The 19,118-nt window shown below is 42.1% G+C and overlaps 1 protein-coding gene across 4 annotated transcripts in view; it reads left to right on the top strand.

Moving 5' to 3' along the window:
- Positions 1-19,118, top strand: part of LOC126100828 (uncharacterized) — a 100,332-nt gene that overhangs the window by 53,766 nt on the left and 27,448 nt on the right. For 2 of the 4 annotated variants that reach the window (XM_049911480.1, XM_049911479.1), the window contains exon 2: positions 10,055-10,154. In XM_049911480.1, coding sequence (XP_049767437.1) covers positions 10,055-10,154 — 100 coding nt within the window. Of the gene's footprint in view, positions 1-2,029; positions 2,096-10,054; positions 10,155-19,118 lie in introns of those variants that run through there. The other 2 variants (XM_049911478.1, XM_049911477.1) reach the window with 2 other exon arrangements.

The following is a 19,118-nucleotide window of genomic DNA, read 5'->3' on the forward strand; positions in this document are numbered from 1 at the left end:
TAACAGAAAACCTCTGCCCACATGTTTAATTTGTTGTGTTGGTTCAATCAGCCACAAGTTGACAGGTTTTTGACGATTTTTTAAAATTATCTTGTGCATTTGATATATGTACAGAGTAATTTGTGAAGTTCCAACGTAATGTAGGAGCGAACACTAGCAACTTGGATTAGTAAATTTTATGTATTATTATTACCATTCAGAGTCTGTCGATGTTGCATGTGAAACCACGTATTTTTGGCGGGAGTTTTTGCTACTTGTCTTTGTCATGTTAATGGAGCCTGAATACAGTACATGTAACCTACCTGTTATGGCTACTGTGAGTCTGTAAACTGGTGGAGATGTATGCTAACGTTTGAAACGAAGGCTATGGTTTAAGAATGGGCAATGTAATCCGAAACTAGTTACCACAAATAAGAAATTTTGAACGCAACTGTCATAGAACCTGAAAAAACAAGACAGAGTAATTAGTTTGTGTACCACGATAACTCCATTTTTTATTTAAGGTTCTATGTTTTGTAGAGTGGGCGATACTACCCGGCAGTTTTTTTTAACATCTCGAAATGTAAGTATTCGAAAATCTTTTCTTGCTGTATAATGTTTTGGCCAGATATCTTATTTATACAATGTACACCAAAACAAACATAAATAAAGGTTTTATGCGCTTATACCTTATTTAAAAGCAACAGCTAAAGCTTTATACCATTTTTTATTTAACAGGCCGAAACTAGGCGCTATTCCCCTAACTGAATTTCGCGAAACCCTATCACGTTTGCCACGTTAAAACCAATTTTTAAGTAAGTCTATTTCCGTTCCCCTTCTGATATTATTCACAGGTAGTATTTAGAATAACGCGGAAAACAGGACTAAAATATTTAGGAAACATTAAATTTCCGGTACACTTTGTGGACTTGGAGAGTTTGATGTTGAAACATTTTAAAATTGTTGGCACAATTTTTAACGATATTTCAAATTTTCAACTACGTTTATTTTATTACTTCAGCAAAAAGTCACACAAATGGTGTCATTACTACTTCAACAGAAGATGGTATGTTCAAATGAAGGAAAAAGCCAGTTTTAAAATACTAGGAAAGCAAATTAGCTTCTGTACACAATCATACTTACATGAATATGTTACACAGTAACTCTTCAACCGAAGAGGTCCAGACAGACAAGACGCTCACTTGGTAAACGAATCTGCGCTCCAACAGTTGGAGCTGAATGCTAAAGTTGACTACGTAATGATAAGAAATTCGCAAATCTCTAAACACGAAAATATGATAAAGAATATTCACAATGTAAAATTAACTATCAGGTAATATCTTTTCCATTTAACGCCAAGCAAGTTAGATGAAAAAAATCAGGATGGACGACACAGTCCGACAGTAACAGCTGTGGTCGCAATTTGTACACTGCACATAAAATTATAGTTGTGTACGGAAGTTTGTCATTTAGTTTCCTAGTGTTCTGCTATCAACTTTTATTTATGTTTACACAGAACATCTAATGAGGACCAGGTAATAAGTCGGATTCGGTAATAACACTTCTAATATGAGTTGAAGCAAAAGCATATTATATAAAAAAATTACAAGAGCGCAGTGCCTTTTCCTGAGGCAATATGGTTAGCATGCTTACGTTGATAAGTTACATTTTAACCAGTTTTGAACGCTGAAACACTGTCTTAATTCCTGCACGTTTAATTCAAATGTGATTACTAAATGATATAAACTTGAGCGAGATTTTAGTATGACGAGGAGATAACGACAAAGAAAATTTGGGCCACGAAGAGACAGACTGGAAGCCCGTGCGAATGCTACAAGAGCCGCCACGAAACTGAGAAATCGGCATGCTCGCGTCTTTCGCTCCCCCCATCGAGCAGGTTATCTAGACGGTCCAAGGTGCCGGTAATTAATGGCCGGTGTTAACTCGGTGTGGGGATGTGGGTGTTGGTGGGGGCAGCGTGGCCGCACGTACTCGCCTGCTCCCGCGTATAAAAGGCGCGTCCCACCGGCCATCCTCACACGCAGCCTTACCACCGCACCGTCCCTCGCTCTCATCGCTGAAGTCTACACTCCTCTTCTGCAAAATGATGAAGCTGGTGAGTATTTTACTTGCGTTGCTCACACATTTCCATTCAAAACGAATATGCCTTATTGATGCCGCTGTACTTTGCGGAAGTCTGTAAATTACGTGACGGAGCCCTCTCGTCATGATGCGTCGAAACATTTTACGTGTTCCCTGGTTTATGCTCGTCAATCGGTATGTAGAGCTCGGCTGCCTACGGGCTCTACACTCTAATTCGCGAACCGCGTATCACACCCGTTTTGTGATTGGATAGAGGTCTCACTAACAAGTAGTGAGAGTTACTAGAGAGAAACCATCGAACTTAAAGTAGCTTTGGGCGAACGCCTTGGACGTATTACATTTACATTACTGTTACATATATGCTACAAACTGACGCACCAACCTAATACATATATACGCGCAACGCGAAAAAAAATTGTAGCGAATGCAGAACGATCTGCAGACAATCGACGTTCATGTACGGATTTATAGCTGAAGTTCGATATAGATAAATCCAATGTATTACACATAAGTGGGCGCCATTATTATATGGTTAGATGATTGCAGAAGAATCATTGGGAGCAGTCACAGGCATAAGACACCTACGGGTGTGCGTCAGAGCAGTTTAAATTGTAACGACCACGTAAAACTAACCACAGGTAAAGGGAGCGCCAGAGAATGCCGTTCGAAGAACCCTCGGGAAAAGTAACCCACACACAAAAAGGGTAGCTTACAAACCCCTTGTTTAACCAATACCGGAATATTGCTCATCTACGTATCAGGTAGAATTGAGAGAGGAAACGGAGATGACTGAAAGAAGAGGACGCTTTTTCTTAGAGCTTTATTTAGAAAACGTGAAAGCATCAGGTGCTGCCCAGGCAGTTCCGTTCCAGGACTTCACAGCTGCTGAAATTCTGAGACAGTACCTCGCTAGAAGAGTCAGCCAGTATATAGTTTCCTCCTATGTATGATTCACGAATCGACTATGAAAGTAAGATTATAGGTATTGGAGCTCACACTGACACAAAAGCATTCTTCCAGTCAACACGTCGCGCATGGAGCAGGGAAGGCGTAAGAGACAAAGGCACACTAACTATTCCCACCATACTACCCTCAAGCAGCACACAAGTGGCTTGCGGAGTATACACGCAGATGTAGGTGTAACATAGGAGCCGAGCCAGGTGGCTCAATGGTTATCTTACTGCACCCACTTTCTAGAGGAGGTGAGGACAGCCCTCATGATTTACTTATAGATTAGCCGCTTCACTGAATCAGTGGAGGCCATAGCCATGGTGTTTCGACGGCCGGAGTGGCCGAGGGGTTCTAGGCGCTACAGTCTGCAACCGCGCGACCGTTACGGTCGCAGATTCGAATCCTGCCTCGGGCATGGATGTGTCTAATGTCCTTGGGTTAGTTAGGTTTAAGTAGTTCTAAGTGCTAGGGGACTGATGACCACAGCAGTTAAGTCCCGTAGCGCTCAGAGCCATTTGAACCGTGGTGTTTCCCTAGGCAACGCTGCAACTGGTTTCCCACCACATCTTTCTGCATTCCGAAATTGTGCTCTGTAATGATGAGTGAAGTTGTGCAGTCCTGGGACACTCAACTTACGTTAGGAAGGACAGCGACTGAAATCACGTTCGGCCACCCTTAAGGCATAGTTTGGAAAGGTTTCTATCAATATCACACATCCGATGTCCTTTCCCAACCAAGCTAGCGTTTCGTATCTAATAAGAAAATCGTCAACGATACGTTGATCATTAATCTTTATCCCTCCTTTCCATTTCCAATAACCGCTACGTCGGCTGAACATTAGAATAAGCTATCTTGCTTCTCACTCTAATCTCCATTCATGAACATCGACGGGAGAAATCTATGTGTATTTCACGATACACCTGTCATGTCAACTTGTTGCCCTAAGTCATCAGTGTTTTGACTGTGTTCATGATGGCTACTTTTCCCTGCCTGGTGCATTTCTGTTCGTCCCTAAGTTTACCTCTAGGTTTACACGACTTCTCTACAACTCACACTTACGTGCCAGGCTGGGGGTCCATCCAACCACCTTCAGACTACTTCTGTACCGTTTCACTCACGAACCACGTGAGGGGGAAACGAACACTTAAATATTTCCTTCCGAGCTCCGATTTCTATGATTTTGTTACGAAGTCCATTAATTACTATGCAAGTGGAAATCAATAACATATTTTCTGACTGCAAGACAAAAAAACAATACGGAGACTGAAATCTAGTGAAAAGATTACGCTGGATCGAAATACGCCTTTGATTTAATAACAGCCACCCCAATACGCGCATCGTATCCGTGACATTCTGTAAAACGAACAAACCGCACAACATTTGCTTAATCCACAATCTTTTATTGTGCACACGATCGGTTTAGGAACAATAAAATCGTATTAACAGAATCTTCCGTCGGTTCTTGGTAGAACAACATTATAATAAATGAAGAGCACCAGCCGGCCACGCTGTCCATGCGGTTCTAGGCGCTGTAGTCCGGAACCGTGCGACTGCTACGGTCGCAGGTTCGAATCCTGCCTCGGGCATGGATGTGTGTGATATCCTTAGGTTGGTTAGGTTTAAGTAGTTCTAAGTTCTAGGGGACTGGTGACCTCAGGTGTTAAGTCCCATAGTGTTCAGTGCCATTTGAACCTTTTTTTTAAGAGCACCAGTTTGCTTTTGTTCTACAAAAGCAAACTGGTGCTTTTCCTTTATAACAATAAAATCTTTTAACATTAGTAGCACGAGCGATCGGTTTTAGTGGAATTTATGGCCCTTCTATCGTTTTGACACGGAACCGTAGGTTCTATAACAAGAATGGGCTGATGATGCCCTCTGAAGGTTAAGAGATTTTATTTTTTACACCAGATGATGCAACTTTAAAAGTTCCGGAACCCTGTCGCCTACACAATAAACGATTGTGGATTACGGAACTGTTCTGGGGTTTTTCTCATTTTACAAAATAGTCTTATATAGTTGCGCGTGCTCCATAGCAACTCTTTGTGCACATTTGTGACACGCTCTTACCTATCTCTCGGTAATACAAAACGACCCGCCCTTCTTTGAACTACTTGCATGTCCCACACCAATCCTATCTCGTAAGGACCCCATACCGCGCAGCGATACTCAAGAAGATGACACGAACAAGCGTACTGTAGGCAGTCTGTTTAGTAGATCTGTTGCATGTTCCACGTGTTCTTGCAATAAAACACAGTCTTTGGTTTGCCTTCCTCACAGCATTATTTAAGCGATCATCGTAATTGTAGTCCCTAGGTATTCAGTTGAATTGACAGCATTTAGATTTGTGTGTGTAACTGCTGAACTCAGAATCCTCAACGTACTTTGCACATCCTTGTCCTGGACTTCCCTAACCTTTCTTTCCTATTACTGGTCTTTCCACAGCCAAATTTTGTATGCCTGGGTGTCGTAGCGGAAATAAAACTAACTAGCCGTCATATGGTAAGAGGCTTCAACAAACATCTTTCCTATCTTTTTATAGACTTGATTTATGTCATTTTGTCTGTTCACTTAATTTTTAATTTTTATCAGTAAGATCCTATTTCATATCCTTCCAGCGTTCTCTTCTCCGGATTTCTGGTGATTAACTTTTCATTTGCACAGACGCAATACTCCAGGGTTTTACTTTCAAGAACTTCACAGCAGTAACACTCCATCCAACTCCCCGACCCCTTTCCCTCTCCCCCAAAAGAAAACCGCTATTCTTTAACGGATCGAACTTGCATGTATGAAACAGTGCCAAATGTCTGACTGCGTTACAAATAAGTTATCGAGTGAAATATTTTATATTAAATGTGTGAATCCTTCATGCTTGAAGATGGAAAATCGTAATTACTCCGATTTTGTTCGTTTCGAAGTACTAAATCTGCAGGCTAATGAACCATACTTGGTTAAGCAAGAAACGTATAATTCCTTTAAATGTTCATGTAAGATCTGTTGGGGAAATAAATTGAAACGTCATGTCTGATGCTAAAGCCGTACTGCATGAACACCGAATATATAGAAGGCGATAATTTCTTTTCCTTTCATTACTTTGTGGGAGGCATCAACAAGAACAAGTTTCGAAAAGGTTTCAAATTGTGTAAACTTTGTTGGAAGTCACTAAGCGCTCTCATCCTCAAATACTGGATGAATGTAGTATTTGTTTTTTTTTTTGGGGGGGGGGGGGGGGTAGTGAACTACGATGGCTCAGTTACATTTACAGTTTCTAACATTAATACTAGTGTTATTGTGTTAAACCTTCAATGTAACATTACATCTTTTCATGAGTAAGTTATGATAGCATTTTAAGTTTCTAATTTCCGGCAATAATTGCAAGTAATATTAAAAAACAAATTTTTGTTGACTATGGGAGTTATCATTGGACAGACAACTTGGAACAGGGATCGTGTACCGGATTAGCCATTTAGCAACACATATACCAGCAGAGCCGTGTTATGAAAGCAAGGTTGTTTCGTCTGTCTTTACCCTCTTCAGACAGCTTGTTTGCTTCAGTTATCTAGCGTGAACTTACTTTCTACATACGATAATTCTTTCTTTAAGTGGACATCTGTATCGTTCTCAGTTTCGATGTTAAGTAAGCTACTCTCCATTATACTACTCTTAGCCACCTTTCTCTTCGCTTTCCCTATTCTGAAACAACATTCTCTGCCAGGTATGCTGCCCGTTCCTTTAAGCAGTCTTCTAAGTACTCCTCACGTAAAGGGCTGCACCATTCTTTCTCGTCCATCACTGCTCTGTCACAGACAAGTTCATCGTTAGTGGTGGTCAGCTGCAAATCCGTCTAAGCACCCTGCTCAACACAAATTTATCTCACTTGACTTTCCACTTTAATACTACTTTCACTTAGGTTTTTACGTTATCCATCTCTCTCTGTACTTTCTCCCCAACCATGAAGGACAATGACAATATTATCCACTTTTACAGTGTCGAAAGTGTTCTTTGGGTCCATAAATGCTAGGGAGTTAGCCTGTTTTTTTCTTCGGTTTCCCTTTCATTAGTAAAATAAATATCTAATTTTCTTCCCCAACATTTGTGTGGACGTAAGCAGATCTTCATCCAGTATGTCTTCGACCTTTCCGTATTCTTTGGTATTGTATTCTGGGCTACATAAAATAAAATGAAATGATCGTGTGCATTGAAGGCCTGGAGTTCCCACTTGAGGAAATTCGCCCACCAAATTGCAAGTCTTTTCAGGTGACTCCACACTGAGCGACTTGCGCAGTCTATGATGATGAGAACAGCACAGCACCTAGTCCCTGAGCATAGAAAATCTCAGAACTGGCCGGGAATAGAACCCGGATCCGCTCCATGCCAGTCATACACACTGACCACTCCATGAAGGAGGCGGACCTTTGGGTTACAGTCTACAAAAGTGACTAGCTGTGCAGTAGTTCTCATATTTATCCGTTCGTGACATCTTAAGTAATGTCCTGATAAGTTCTTTTTTATTGTTATTCTTACTTATTTAAGTTACACAATTAATGCTATAAATATGCAATAAAATGAGAAAACTGCCTAAATTCCATATCCACTTATTTCCTTCGATAGAATTGGTTGCAGTATCCATGAAACGGTATTTCGAAAATGAAGTATTCTGATTATATCAATTACAGCTCGAACACTGAGATTGCGATCCTGTCCTACATTGCACTACAAAATTGTAAACTAATTAATTCAAGGAACAGCGAAATTGATTGTGTGTAAAAACACGCCAGTGGCGAGTTCTAGGGTTGTATTCGACAGAATAATGTTGCTGATGACCTCAAAACATGTAAAATATCGATAAAAAAATACTCTAAAGTGTGTTTGTGATTCTTTAAACTCTCGCAATAGCTAAAAACACTACACGTCGTTACAATAAGTATCTTTTTAGCTCTGCTGAATACCGGTGAAGGAGTAGATTACTGATATTTTAGTTACAACTTTAGTTTCTTCAAGTGACTTTCATTCTGCAAATACTGTGCACATGACAATGTTCCAGCGAGTAAGAAAGTGTGACGTGCCTGTAATTCCGTGTATTTTCCTTCACTGGAAAGATTGTGGTTATAGCGCCGCTCATTTCACCTAGACACTGCGGTACGAACAAAAAACGTGTTGCATCAGACGCCGGAGTTAGCAAGTAACCTACATCTTTCGACGATATTAGCCCGGGGTACTGAGCTCTCTGAGAATCAGACTTTACTACCACTTAGCACATACGTCTCAAAACTGCAAGCCAGACACTCCTAGCAGCATTGGCTTCAGTATCCTTTCGCACGCTCATTGTTTACTAGACATTGTAGCTAATTTATGTTCCCTTTTCTTTAAGGTTACTGCTTATTCCATATTTCCTTTACACAGAACAAAGCTGTAGAATTCTTGAAACCTGAATTCTTAATTATGCATTTCGAGTGAAATCCGCATCGCACAATGTTGCTCTGTGGATGATATTTCCTTATAATGCATCCTCTGCTCAGGTTGTTCGTTTAGTGACGCTGTGCAATGATTCGGATTACGCAGTAGAATTTTCAGAGGTTCTGTACTCCCAATATGGTGACATATTTCCTACTATGGATGCCAAGTGATGCATACTGCGTGTCACATACGTTTGAAATTTGGATGAAAGAAACAATAACTAAATTAGAAATATAACAAAAAGTTATTATTTAGATTTTCCTGCTCACCCTTGAATCTGTACGTGGTGGCAGATTATGATTACTTTTATTTAGCTACGTCAGTGAAATCCTACACGAAGCTGTAACGCAATCCCGCTATATCTTTGGGTGATACATTGTTATGAAATACTAATGGGATGAAACATATGCCATAATTAATGTTAATAAATGTCTTTCATAAAATAGGTCGACTCCAAGCCAAAGTTACCTGTGATTTTAGCTTGTCGGATAGGAGTAACGTCATTGAAAATATTTTACCGTCACACTTGTCAGGAAAATCATCAAACTTCTTAAAAATAACCTCGAAAATTGCAGACGACTTTTTCAGATATACAGTACAATTAAATGTCGGCGAAGCCGGCCAAAAAGTCTCCCACAAAAGTCTCGTCTTTAACATATGCCACTTGTCTCACAATACTTTTGAAATTAAGTTGTGACTGGAATTCCATAAATGAAACACACAACTTTGAATAATATTTTGATTTCATATTATATTTTCAACATACACTCACTGGTATATTAATTCAGCTATGAACAGTAATCAGAATGAGAATCAAATATGCAAACGAATGTGATGCGAATGTGGATGAGAATTCCAAAGTCTAATTGTTTCTTCACTTATACAACACTGTAAAAAACTTTCGTCACTCTCTGACATAGTTTGTAATAGATCTTGAAGATTTAGTTTCTACTTGCTCTTAAATAATCTTAGTCACTCTGCTCGAATATTAACTATTGTCACTCACACGTAACTAAGAAAATATTAAAGCTACGTAAAAACTCTTAAACTTAAGAAAATAGGTGCCATGAAACCACGCCTAAGAGTCCAGCACATTCACTGTGTCCCCATTAAAGATTGCACAAAGCGCTCATCACTACATCCACAGGTGTTACTCCAGTTCTGTCCTTTGCGTTCCCTACGAGTCATAAGGGTGCTTTATTCTGTTCCTGGATACTTCAAGGTTGTTGTTACAATCCTCTTACTGTCGGAAACTTCTTAGACTGAAAGACTGGACTGGATCGCTTGCTGGCTGAAATTTTTGGTCATATTTTGTTTGTCTTCTACTTCTCTATAACAACTAATTTTGCCCTGTTATCACAGAAACACCTGTTTGTTAGAAGAGTTTGTTTGTGGTTTGTGACTGTCAGCGATCGCATATTCCTCTTACAGGACGTCGCCGACCGAGTTGGTCTCGGATTTTGCCGGATGCCGATTTCTTGTAACTGGGTCCCCTGCCCCTGTATTAATAAGTTGCTGTAGTTTTATCTTGCAGAACCCGTGGCGATCCTAGCACTGTGTGTTTCAGGTGTTAGTGCTGTGTGCCGTGACGGGCTTCGCCCTGGCCACCCCTGCCGAAGACACCAGCGTCCAGAGATCCAAGAAGGCGGTCGACCCCCTGGTTACAGGTACGGAACTCCTAAAATCATCTTACGTTAGATGTAATAACGTGTACAATATGTTCATACGAGATACATACGTTTTCATATGCGCCTTTCCTGCCCTTTTGTAAACGGTAAGAAGAAAGAAAAAGGAAGTGCACCTCGAAGGAATTATCCGAATGGGACGGGAACTGATAGATGTGATGTACATAGACAAACAAACTATTACAATTTCAGAAAAGTTGGGTGATTCATTCAAGAGAATGAGTTTCACAAATTGAACAAGTTAGTAACGCATTGGTCCACTTCTCGCCCTTATGCAAGCACTTGTTCGGCTTGGCATTGATTGACCGAGTTGTTGAGTGTCCTCCTGAGAAATGTCATGCCAACTTCTGTCCAGTTGGGGCGTTAGATCGTCAAAACCCCGAGCTGGTTGAAGGGCCCTGCCCATAGTGATCCAAACGTTCTGAGTTGGGGAGAGATCCGGAGATCTTGCTGTCCAAGGCAGCGTTTGCCAAGCGTGAAGACAGACAATAGAAGCTATAGTCGTAAGCGCGCGAACATTACCTTGCTGAAATGTAAGGCAAGGACGGCTTGCCATGAAAGGCAACAAAACTGCGTGTAGAATATCGTCGACGTACCGTTGTGCTGTTAGGGTGCCGCAGGTGACAACGTAAGTGGTCCTGCAATGAAAATAAATGGCATCCCAGACCATCATCCTGGCAGTCGGGACGCATGGCGGCGGACATTCAGGTTTGTATCCCACGGCTGTCTGGGGTACCTCCAGACACGTCTTTGGCCTGGAGTCTCATTAACTGGAGTAGAATTGTCTTCGGCGATGAGTCATGCATGCTCCAAGTGACCGTCGATGACCAGTGAAGACGTGAATGAGATTTTCACTCTGCAGCGGAGTGTGCGCTGATATGAAACTTCCTGGCAGATTGAAGCTGTGTGCTGGACCGAGACTCGAACCCGGGACTTTGCCTTTCGCGGGCAAGTGCTCTACCAACTGAGCTACCGAAGCACGACTCACGCCCCGTCTTCACAGCTTTACTTCTGCCAGTACCTTGTCTTCTACCTTCCAAACTTGCCCGCGAAAGGCAAAGGTCTCGAGTTCGAGCCTCGGTCCGGCACACAGTTTTAATCTGACAAGCTTCAGTGAAGATGTGTCTGGAGAGGACCCGGACAGAGTGGCCTACCAACCAAATGTCGCCTGCCATATGGCCTGACAGCTAACAGTGATGGTCTGGGGTATATTCCTTTTCGTACCAGGATCCCGCGGCACCCTCACAGCACAGCGGTACGTCAACGATATTCTTCGTCACGTTTTATTGCCCTTCATTCTAGTCAATCCTTTGCTTACATTTCAACAAGATAATGCCTGCCTACAAACAGCGAGAGTTTCTACTGCTTGTTTCCGTGCTTGCCAAAATTCTACCTTGGCCTGCAAGACTTGCGGATCTATCCGCAATTGAGAAAATTTGGAGCATTATGGGTAGGACCCTCCAAACAGATTGGGATTTTGAAGATATAACGTACCAACTGGACAAAACAAACTTGATGAATTTGTGAAGCCATTTCCTTTGAATAAATCATACAATGTTTCTGAAGTCGTAATCATTTGTTTGTCTGTACATACAAATTACATTTCTTTGCCGTCGAACAATTCCTTCGTGGTGCTACTTTCTTTTCGCCCTTAGAGTGTATGTGCGTTTTCATTTTATCCCACTTCTTTATTAACCGATTGCGTTAGACATTGTGTAAACCTCAACATCTAAATATCAATTAATCATAAATTGCATTAATGAGTTTTTTCTTTTATTCCTCGGACCATCACCATTCTGATGGTTCGTGACGGTCCACGTTGATATCATTCCTTGCGCTAATCTCTTCCTCTGATAGATATTTTGAGAAAGAAGTAGGAGATCTTGAAAGCTCATAACACCAGGAAGCCGTGTTTAAAATATTAATCGATTATCTCAAAACCACTGGTTTGAGACATTCGCATACAAAACTGCGACTTTTACCATGAGAGGCATTTGAATGTTCACCTGCTCGAAGTCTAAGATAGGAATTCGGGTAACGCGAAGAAACTAGATATTGTTGGTAGAACCAAAAAAACACGCATTGCAATGTCGTGACTGATGGTTATACTTCCCTCTGCTTAAAATAACTGCTCTATTTGAAATTTTTCTGCTGACCTGACCAGAGGTGCACATCTATTCAGTCTTCAAGGTGTAGGTGCCTTTTCACTGAAGTGGTCAAAACAAACTGGAACGGAATAACATGCATGTCTGACTAAATTCTGTTTTCATCTCTCATTCAGTATCATGTCTGCGAGTAAGCAGTCCAATATCAAACGCCGCAGAATTACATTTTCAAACGATGATATTGGTATGTAAATGTCTTAATCTGGCTTTTGCCACGTCAGTGTAAAGTAGGCTTGTTCGTCACTGCATAAAAGTTGACTGGATAACACAGGCTGCAGACTGATCATGAAATGACGTTCACGTAACTTTACTTGTGGTGTTTCACGTTGTAGTCTCAGATAATCAACGATCCTTTTCATGTGAAACTCATGTTGCCTAAACAAGTACACATCAGAACGTTGTTGAATGCGGTAGCACTGCCTTGAGCGTAACATTCTTGTTCGGAAAACATTCACCTAGCAGAGTACGATCTTTATGGCCTGACCAGAAATGACAATAGCAGAAAACAGTTGCGTCTTGAATGCGAATGGCTAATTCCACTGTTTTTGGGATGAACGATTTATATTGAAAGCGCATTTGCGCGTTTGAAGTCATGCATCTCCCTTGTCAGACCAGCACTTGCACCTAACATTCTCAGTTATTTGTTGCATACATTGCAGTCTCAATCTCCCGGTATTATTTTTGCGCTCTTCCGTTTCGTATCATGGAAGTCATTCCCCTGAGTCTTAACACATACCATATCACCCTGTTTCTTCATATAATTAGTGGATTCAATATATTGCTTATCATTCCAATTCTGCAATGAACACCCCCATTTCTAATTCTAACAAACGACCTAGTTTTCAGCATTCTCCTGTAATACGATCTTTACCTCTGGTTTTCTGGAAACCCATGACTCACTTTTGTACAATGCTGTATTCCATATGCGGTTCTCAGAAATTACTTTCTCTGGTAAAGTCCAGTGTTCCGTAGTGGTAGACCTACTGTGGTGAAGATTGCTCTCCTCGTTTGCGCTAGTCCGTTTCGGTAACCTCCTTGCTTCCTCCGTCGTGCGTAAATCTTCTTTCAACGGAACAGAACTCCTTCGCTTCGCCAGCCACTTTGTCTCCAATTTTGGTACTAGGTTTGTCGCTAATCTCATCTCATCTATTCTCTAACACTTTCACACAATCAATTTAATTAATGAATCTTATCATTCGCACAATTTCACACTGAATTTTAATTCCGCTTGTGACACTTTTGTCTTTTAATTGAATTTTCAATAGACATGTTACACAGCACAGGAGAAATACTGCATCTCCATCTTACTCTAACTTCAAACCGAGCACCTCTCTGTTCTTAGCAGAACCGCCGAAGAAAATGTTACATGGTACACACCAGCCAGCCCGGCTAGCCACGTGGTCTTACGCGCTGCTTCCCGAGTGGGAAGGCGTGGCAGTCCCCGGCACCAGTCCACCTGCCGGATCAGTGTCGAGGTCCAGAGTGACGGCCAGCCTGTAGAGGGTTTTAAGACTATTTTCCACCTACCTTGGCGAATGCGGGGTGGTTCCCCTTATTCCGCCTCGGGAGGGGAGGGAGGGGGGCGGGCACTGCAGGACGAACAGCACAATAAACAATAACCCTGGGTTCGGTGTGGGCGGCGGTGGGGTGGGAGTACTGCTGTGGCCTGTTGTGGGGTTGTGAACCACTGAGGGCTACGGCGGGACGAAGCCTCTCCGTCGTTCCTAGGTTCCCAGTTCAAATACACAATACAATACACAATGGTACACACCATCTACAGAAAAGATTATGATGTTAGGGTGTAATTGACGATGTCAGGGAACAGCTTCCGTGAATCTAGAAGAAACCCTGGAGGACAAAAACTGGAGGCGAACACAGATGTTAGAAATCACAGAACAAGTGACTAATGACGTTGCTGCTCTCGCTTAGTACAGAACGCGATATCCTGGTGGGAGAATGATTCTTTGTACACTCAGCGATCAACAGTTATGGTCACCAGATGAATATTTAACAACTGTATCAGACGCTTACAACAATCTTCCTTTCAGTCACTCGGAAAGACACGGGCATTCGTGCAATGATATATCTATGACCCATATTACGTTTCCAAATCGCATTTTCTTCCCTTCGCATATGAGAATCTACTAATTCATAAACAAGGTTTACAAAAATAGATCAGTTTTTATCTTTGATTCCACCTATTAACGAGAGTGATTTCGGGGAGTATTATTATTCTAACACAGCGGCTATGACACAATATAAGTGCAAACTGATACAAAATAAGAAGTAGAGGAGAAATGGCTAGATATTGCAGTGAAAAATTGCTCGTGGAACACAAACGCTCAATAAGTTAAGCTGAGAGGAGCAATACTGAAAAATTCGGCATGTAAATTGAGGGTTATATTATGAACATTCTTGAGGTGTAATGGTCACACTGATAAAATGTGATATTAGGATACTAACTAAACAATAATAAAATAGCTCATGTTGTCATTAACAATACAAAATCTTTGATTTTTTTAAAAGAAAATTACTCTGAATAAGGATCATCTTCATCGAGGAAATCTGCTAGTCGACATTAAAATCCTGTCAAAATTTGTAGATTGTTTGTCGTCCATTTTCTTAATTGGAAAAGTGTCCTCCACTATGTTAAACTAAATAGAAACGAGGCGGAAGAATATCGCATGAGATTTTTGTCGTTAACTGAGGGCAATGAAATATCATTAGTCCTTTGTTCAATAGCTAATGGAAACCTAAAGCTATCTGTAGTCAGACAGTATTTCAAGATGGACTGGCTGAACGACTGTGCTTGTAGTAGAACGTATAGTTCGCGGTGAGAAAGATTGTAATTTACTCTTCCATTTCTTTTCAATGCATGATATTATTATTGTGAAAGTCAAATATTTTATTAGAAAGAATAAATGAGGAATTCCCTGAGTATATACTTGGCATAACGTTCCAAATAGGCTCATGTTGTATAGTGCAACATGTAGCAACTGTTTTAGGATTTCTGTGACTCTAGGGAAAGTATAACAAAGCATATAAAAAACCATGCAGACAGTAAGACTATGTGTTACATCAGAGAAACAGCATACATCAGTCGTCAGCAGGCACAGCGTCAGTTTCGGAAAGGTGGATGGGACAGTTGTATCAGGCTATGAAGATGAAGAACGAAATTTGAAATCTATAGCGTCTTTCTGTTTTTGTGTTTTAACTAGTTCCAGATTTATGTCAGGATACCAGCTGCAGAATGTATCTTTGTTGTAATGGTAATGCCAGCATTACAAGGGAAATAAAAAATGGATTAACATAACGCAGAGATATGCTGCAAATACTACTTACAATAAAGCGTCATTTCGTTTTAATATGAGTGCAATACCAGTTAGAAGTCATGTAATTTAACGTTTCCAATTCATTTATATTTCCTTTGCATACGACACAGAGTAAAATTATTTATTGAATAATTTCTAATACTAGATTATTATTTCGCATTATACTAAAGACACCTAACTAATGTATGGATATTTATGCCTCCCATACTGTTGTCTCATTACCCTGTTGGTAATAGTGTGCCGTTTTATTTGCAGGGGCAGCCTACAACCCATACTATTCTGGCGTGACTGGCCGCTACTCCGCCCTGGGCTACACAGGGGCCTATCCCTATTCGGCAGCCTACAACCCCTTGACTGATGTCTACCCCTACACAGCTAAAACCTACCCCTACACAGCCAAAACATACCCATACACAGCTGGAACATATCCCTACGCTGCTGGTACCTACCCCTACACTGCAGCTGCCCACCCCTACACCGCTGCTGGCGCCTACCCCTACACGGCAGGGATAAGCGGTTACCCGTATACTGCCGGGGCTTACCCACATGCTGCCGCCGCTGGAGTTCTCCCCTATGCTGGATAAGGAAGATGAACTGTTCTGCAAATTCATTCTGACAATGTTCTAGTGCCTTCTGTGTTACTAATATTGTATAATACTGGCTTTAATACTTCAGTAGTCAAATAAAAATAACTGTGGAGAAATTCAATTTCAGATTTATTTATTACACACTCATCATTTCCCACTCAGGCCCTGATCCACGCTACACTCAATAAGTTTCGTCTATCTTAGTTTTACACTGTTGTGGATAAGCAGCTTATACTGCGTCGGCAACAGCTTTAATATTTAGAAATGAGACACACATATATTATGGATCTTATTTTGCATAGAATATCATGCAGCTACTCGATGGAGGACCCCCTTCACAGCGGAGGTCGTTTATGTATTCCTTTGATACGGAGCTCGTCTCGGAGATAGCAAGTGTTTCGCCAACAAGGTGACTAAAGATGCTCCCTTATCACCAGATCTTGTGCCAGTGACCGGCAACAATACCAGATATCTCCTGAGTGTCTCATAAAGTGTGACGACGCAACCCTGTTGATGTTACGTCCCTCATATTAGGACGTTTAGCTTGGCTGACCTCTTGGTAGTATTTCAGAGAAATGAGCTACATGTCGGGGCCAGGTTCAAGTTCTCTCCTGTCTCATTATCGTACAACTGAAACATGACATAACACCACATATACAAGGCGTGTTTTTTAAGTAAGGTCCGTTTGAACATGAGTACACAGCGACAGGTTATTCCAGAAAACTAAATTTATTTTCAGAAAGTACATACTTCACTCTATTTTTCGACATAGTAGCCAGGTTTGTTGAAACACGTATCATACCTCTCAACCAATTTTAAAATACCCTCTTAATAAAAACTTGCCACCTGTTCTGATACCCAAAAGTTCACTGCCGTTTTCACGTCGTCGTCAACATTGTAATGGTTGCCACTGAGGTGTTGTTTGACGTGGAGGAACAAATGGTAATCGCTCGGTGCAAGATCAGGACTGTAGGGTAGGTGGTCTAAAACTTTCCGGCCAAAACTGTCCAATAACTATCGGGTCTGAACTGCAGTGTGAGGTCTTGCATTGCCATGGAGGAGGACAATTCCCTGTGTCAACATGCCGCGTCTTTTGTTTTGAATCGCTCTGCGTAGCTTTCTCAGGGTTTGCAGTATGTTTCTGCATTGATAGTGGTTACTCATTGCATGAAGTCGACCAACAAAGCACCATGCCTAACCCGAAACACCGACGACATGATTTTGCACTGGGACAGAGTCTGTTTGGCCTTCATCTTTACAGGCGAGTGTGTGTGTCTCCATTCCATGCTCTGTTGCTTCGATTTGGGCGTGATATGCGAAACCCATGTTTCGTCTCCAGTTGCGATCTGACTCAAGAAGCCGTCACTTTCTTCGTGATAACAGACAAGAACTTCATCGCACACTCAAATCTTTGGTTTTTGTGGTCCTCTGTTAGGAGTTTCGAGACCCAACGGGAGCACAGTTTCCTAAACTTTAGGAGTTCAGAAACAATCTTGTAAAGCACAGATCTCGACACGTCAGGAACTTCGTTTGAGAGACCTGTTATTGTGGAGCGCCTGTTCTCACGAATCCACCAAATTATCTGTAATCAGAGAAGGGCGACGAGGGCTGACCTCATCATGGACGTTGTGGCGGCCATCTTTGAATTCTCGTACCCACTTACGCACTTTGGTTTCACTCATAACAGCATCACCGTACACTTCGCATATCTGTCGCTGAATTTCTGCAGCAGACAGGTTCCTTGTGACAAAAACTACTAGTGTCTACAACAACATGGACCTTGCTTAAAAAACACGCCTTTTATATCCAAACAGTGACTTATTCTCAACAGATACATTTAAAAAACAGCTCTCACATATCGCAAGAATAAAGGCCACTGTATGTGAAACAAGAAATCCTTTTCCAATTAAACAACATCTCAGCTTCTACAGGCAACAGTGACAAAAAATGTTCAAATGTGTGTGAAATCTTATGGGACTCAACTGGTAAGGTCATCAGTCCCTAAGCTTACACATTACTTAACCTAAATTATCCTAAGGACAAACACACACACACCCATGTCCGAGGGAGGAATCGAACCTCCACCGGGACCAGCCGTACAGTCCATGACTGCAGCGCAGTAGACCGCTCTGCTAAATCCCGCGGGGTGCAACAATGCCATACGACTCCTTAGCCATACCCTGTTCACTGTGTCATTTCCAGTGGCAATACACTCGTAGTATCGAGGTTTTTACTTGCAGCCTGTTGGTATAGAACCTTTCATGCTAGATAACGACGTAAATACACTCCTGGAAATGGAAAAAAGAACACATTGACACCGGTGTGTCAGACCCACCATACTTGCTCCGGACACTGCGAGAGGGCTGTACAAGCAGTGATCACACGCACGGCACAGCGGACACACCAGGAACCGCGGTGTTGGCCGTCGAATGGCGCTAGCTGCGCAGCATTTGTGCACCGCCGCCGTCAGTGTCAGCCAGTTTGCCGTGGCATACGGAGCTCCATCGCAGTCTTTAACACTGGTAGCATGCCGCGACAGCGTGGACGTGAACCGTATGTGCAGTTGACGGACTTTGAGCGAGGGCGTATAGTGGGCATGCGGGAGGCCGGGTGGACGTACCGCCGAATTGCTCAACACGTGGGGCGTGAGGTCTCCACAGTACATCGATGTTGTCGCCAGTGGTCGGCGGAAGGTGCACGTGCCCGTCGACCTGGGACCGGACCGCAGCGACGCACGGATGCACGCCAAGACCGTAGGATCCTACGCAGTGCCGTAGGGGACCGCACCGCCACTTCCCAGCAAATTAGGGACACTGTTGCTCCTGGGGTATCGGCGAGGACCGTTCGCAACCGTCTCCATGA

The sequence above is a fragment of the Schistocerca cancellata genome, chromosome 9 (assembly GCF_023864275.1).
Source record: "Schistocerca cancellata isolate TAMUIC-IGC-003103 chromosome 9, iqSchCanc2.1, whole genome shotgun sequence".
Classification (NCBI taxonomy): Eukaryota; Metazoa; Arthropoda; class Insecta; order Orthoptera; family Acrididae; genus Schistocerca; species Schistocerca cancellata.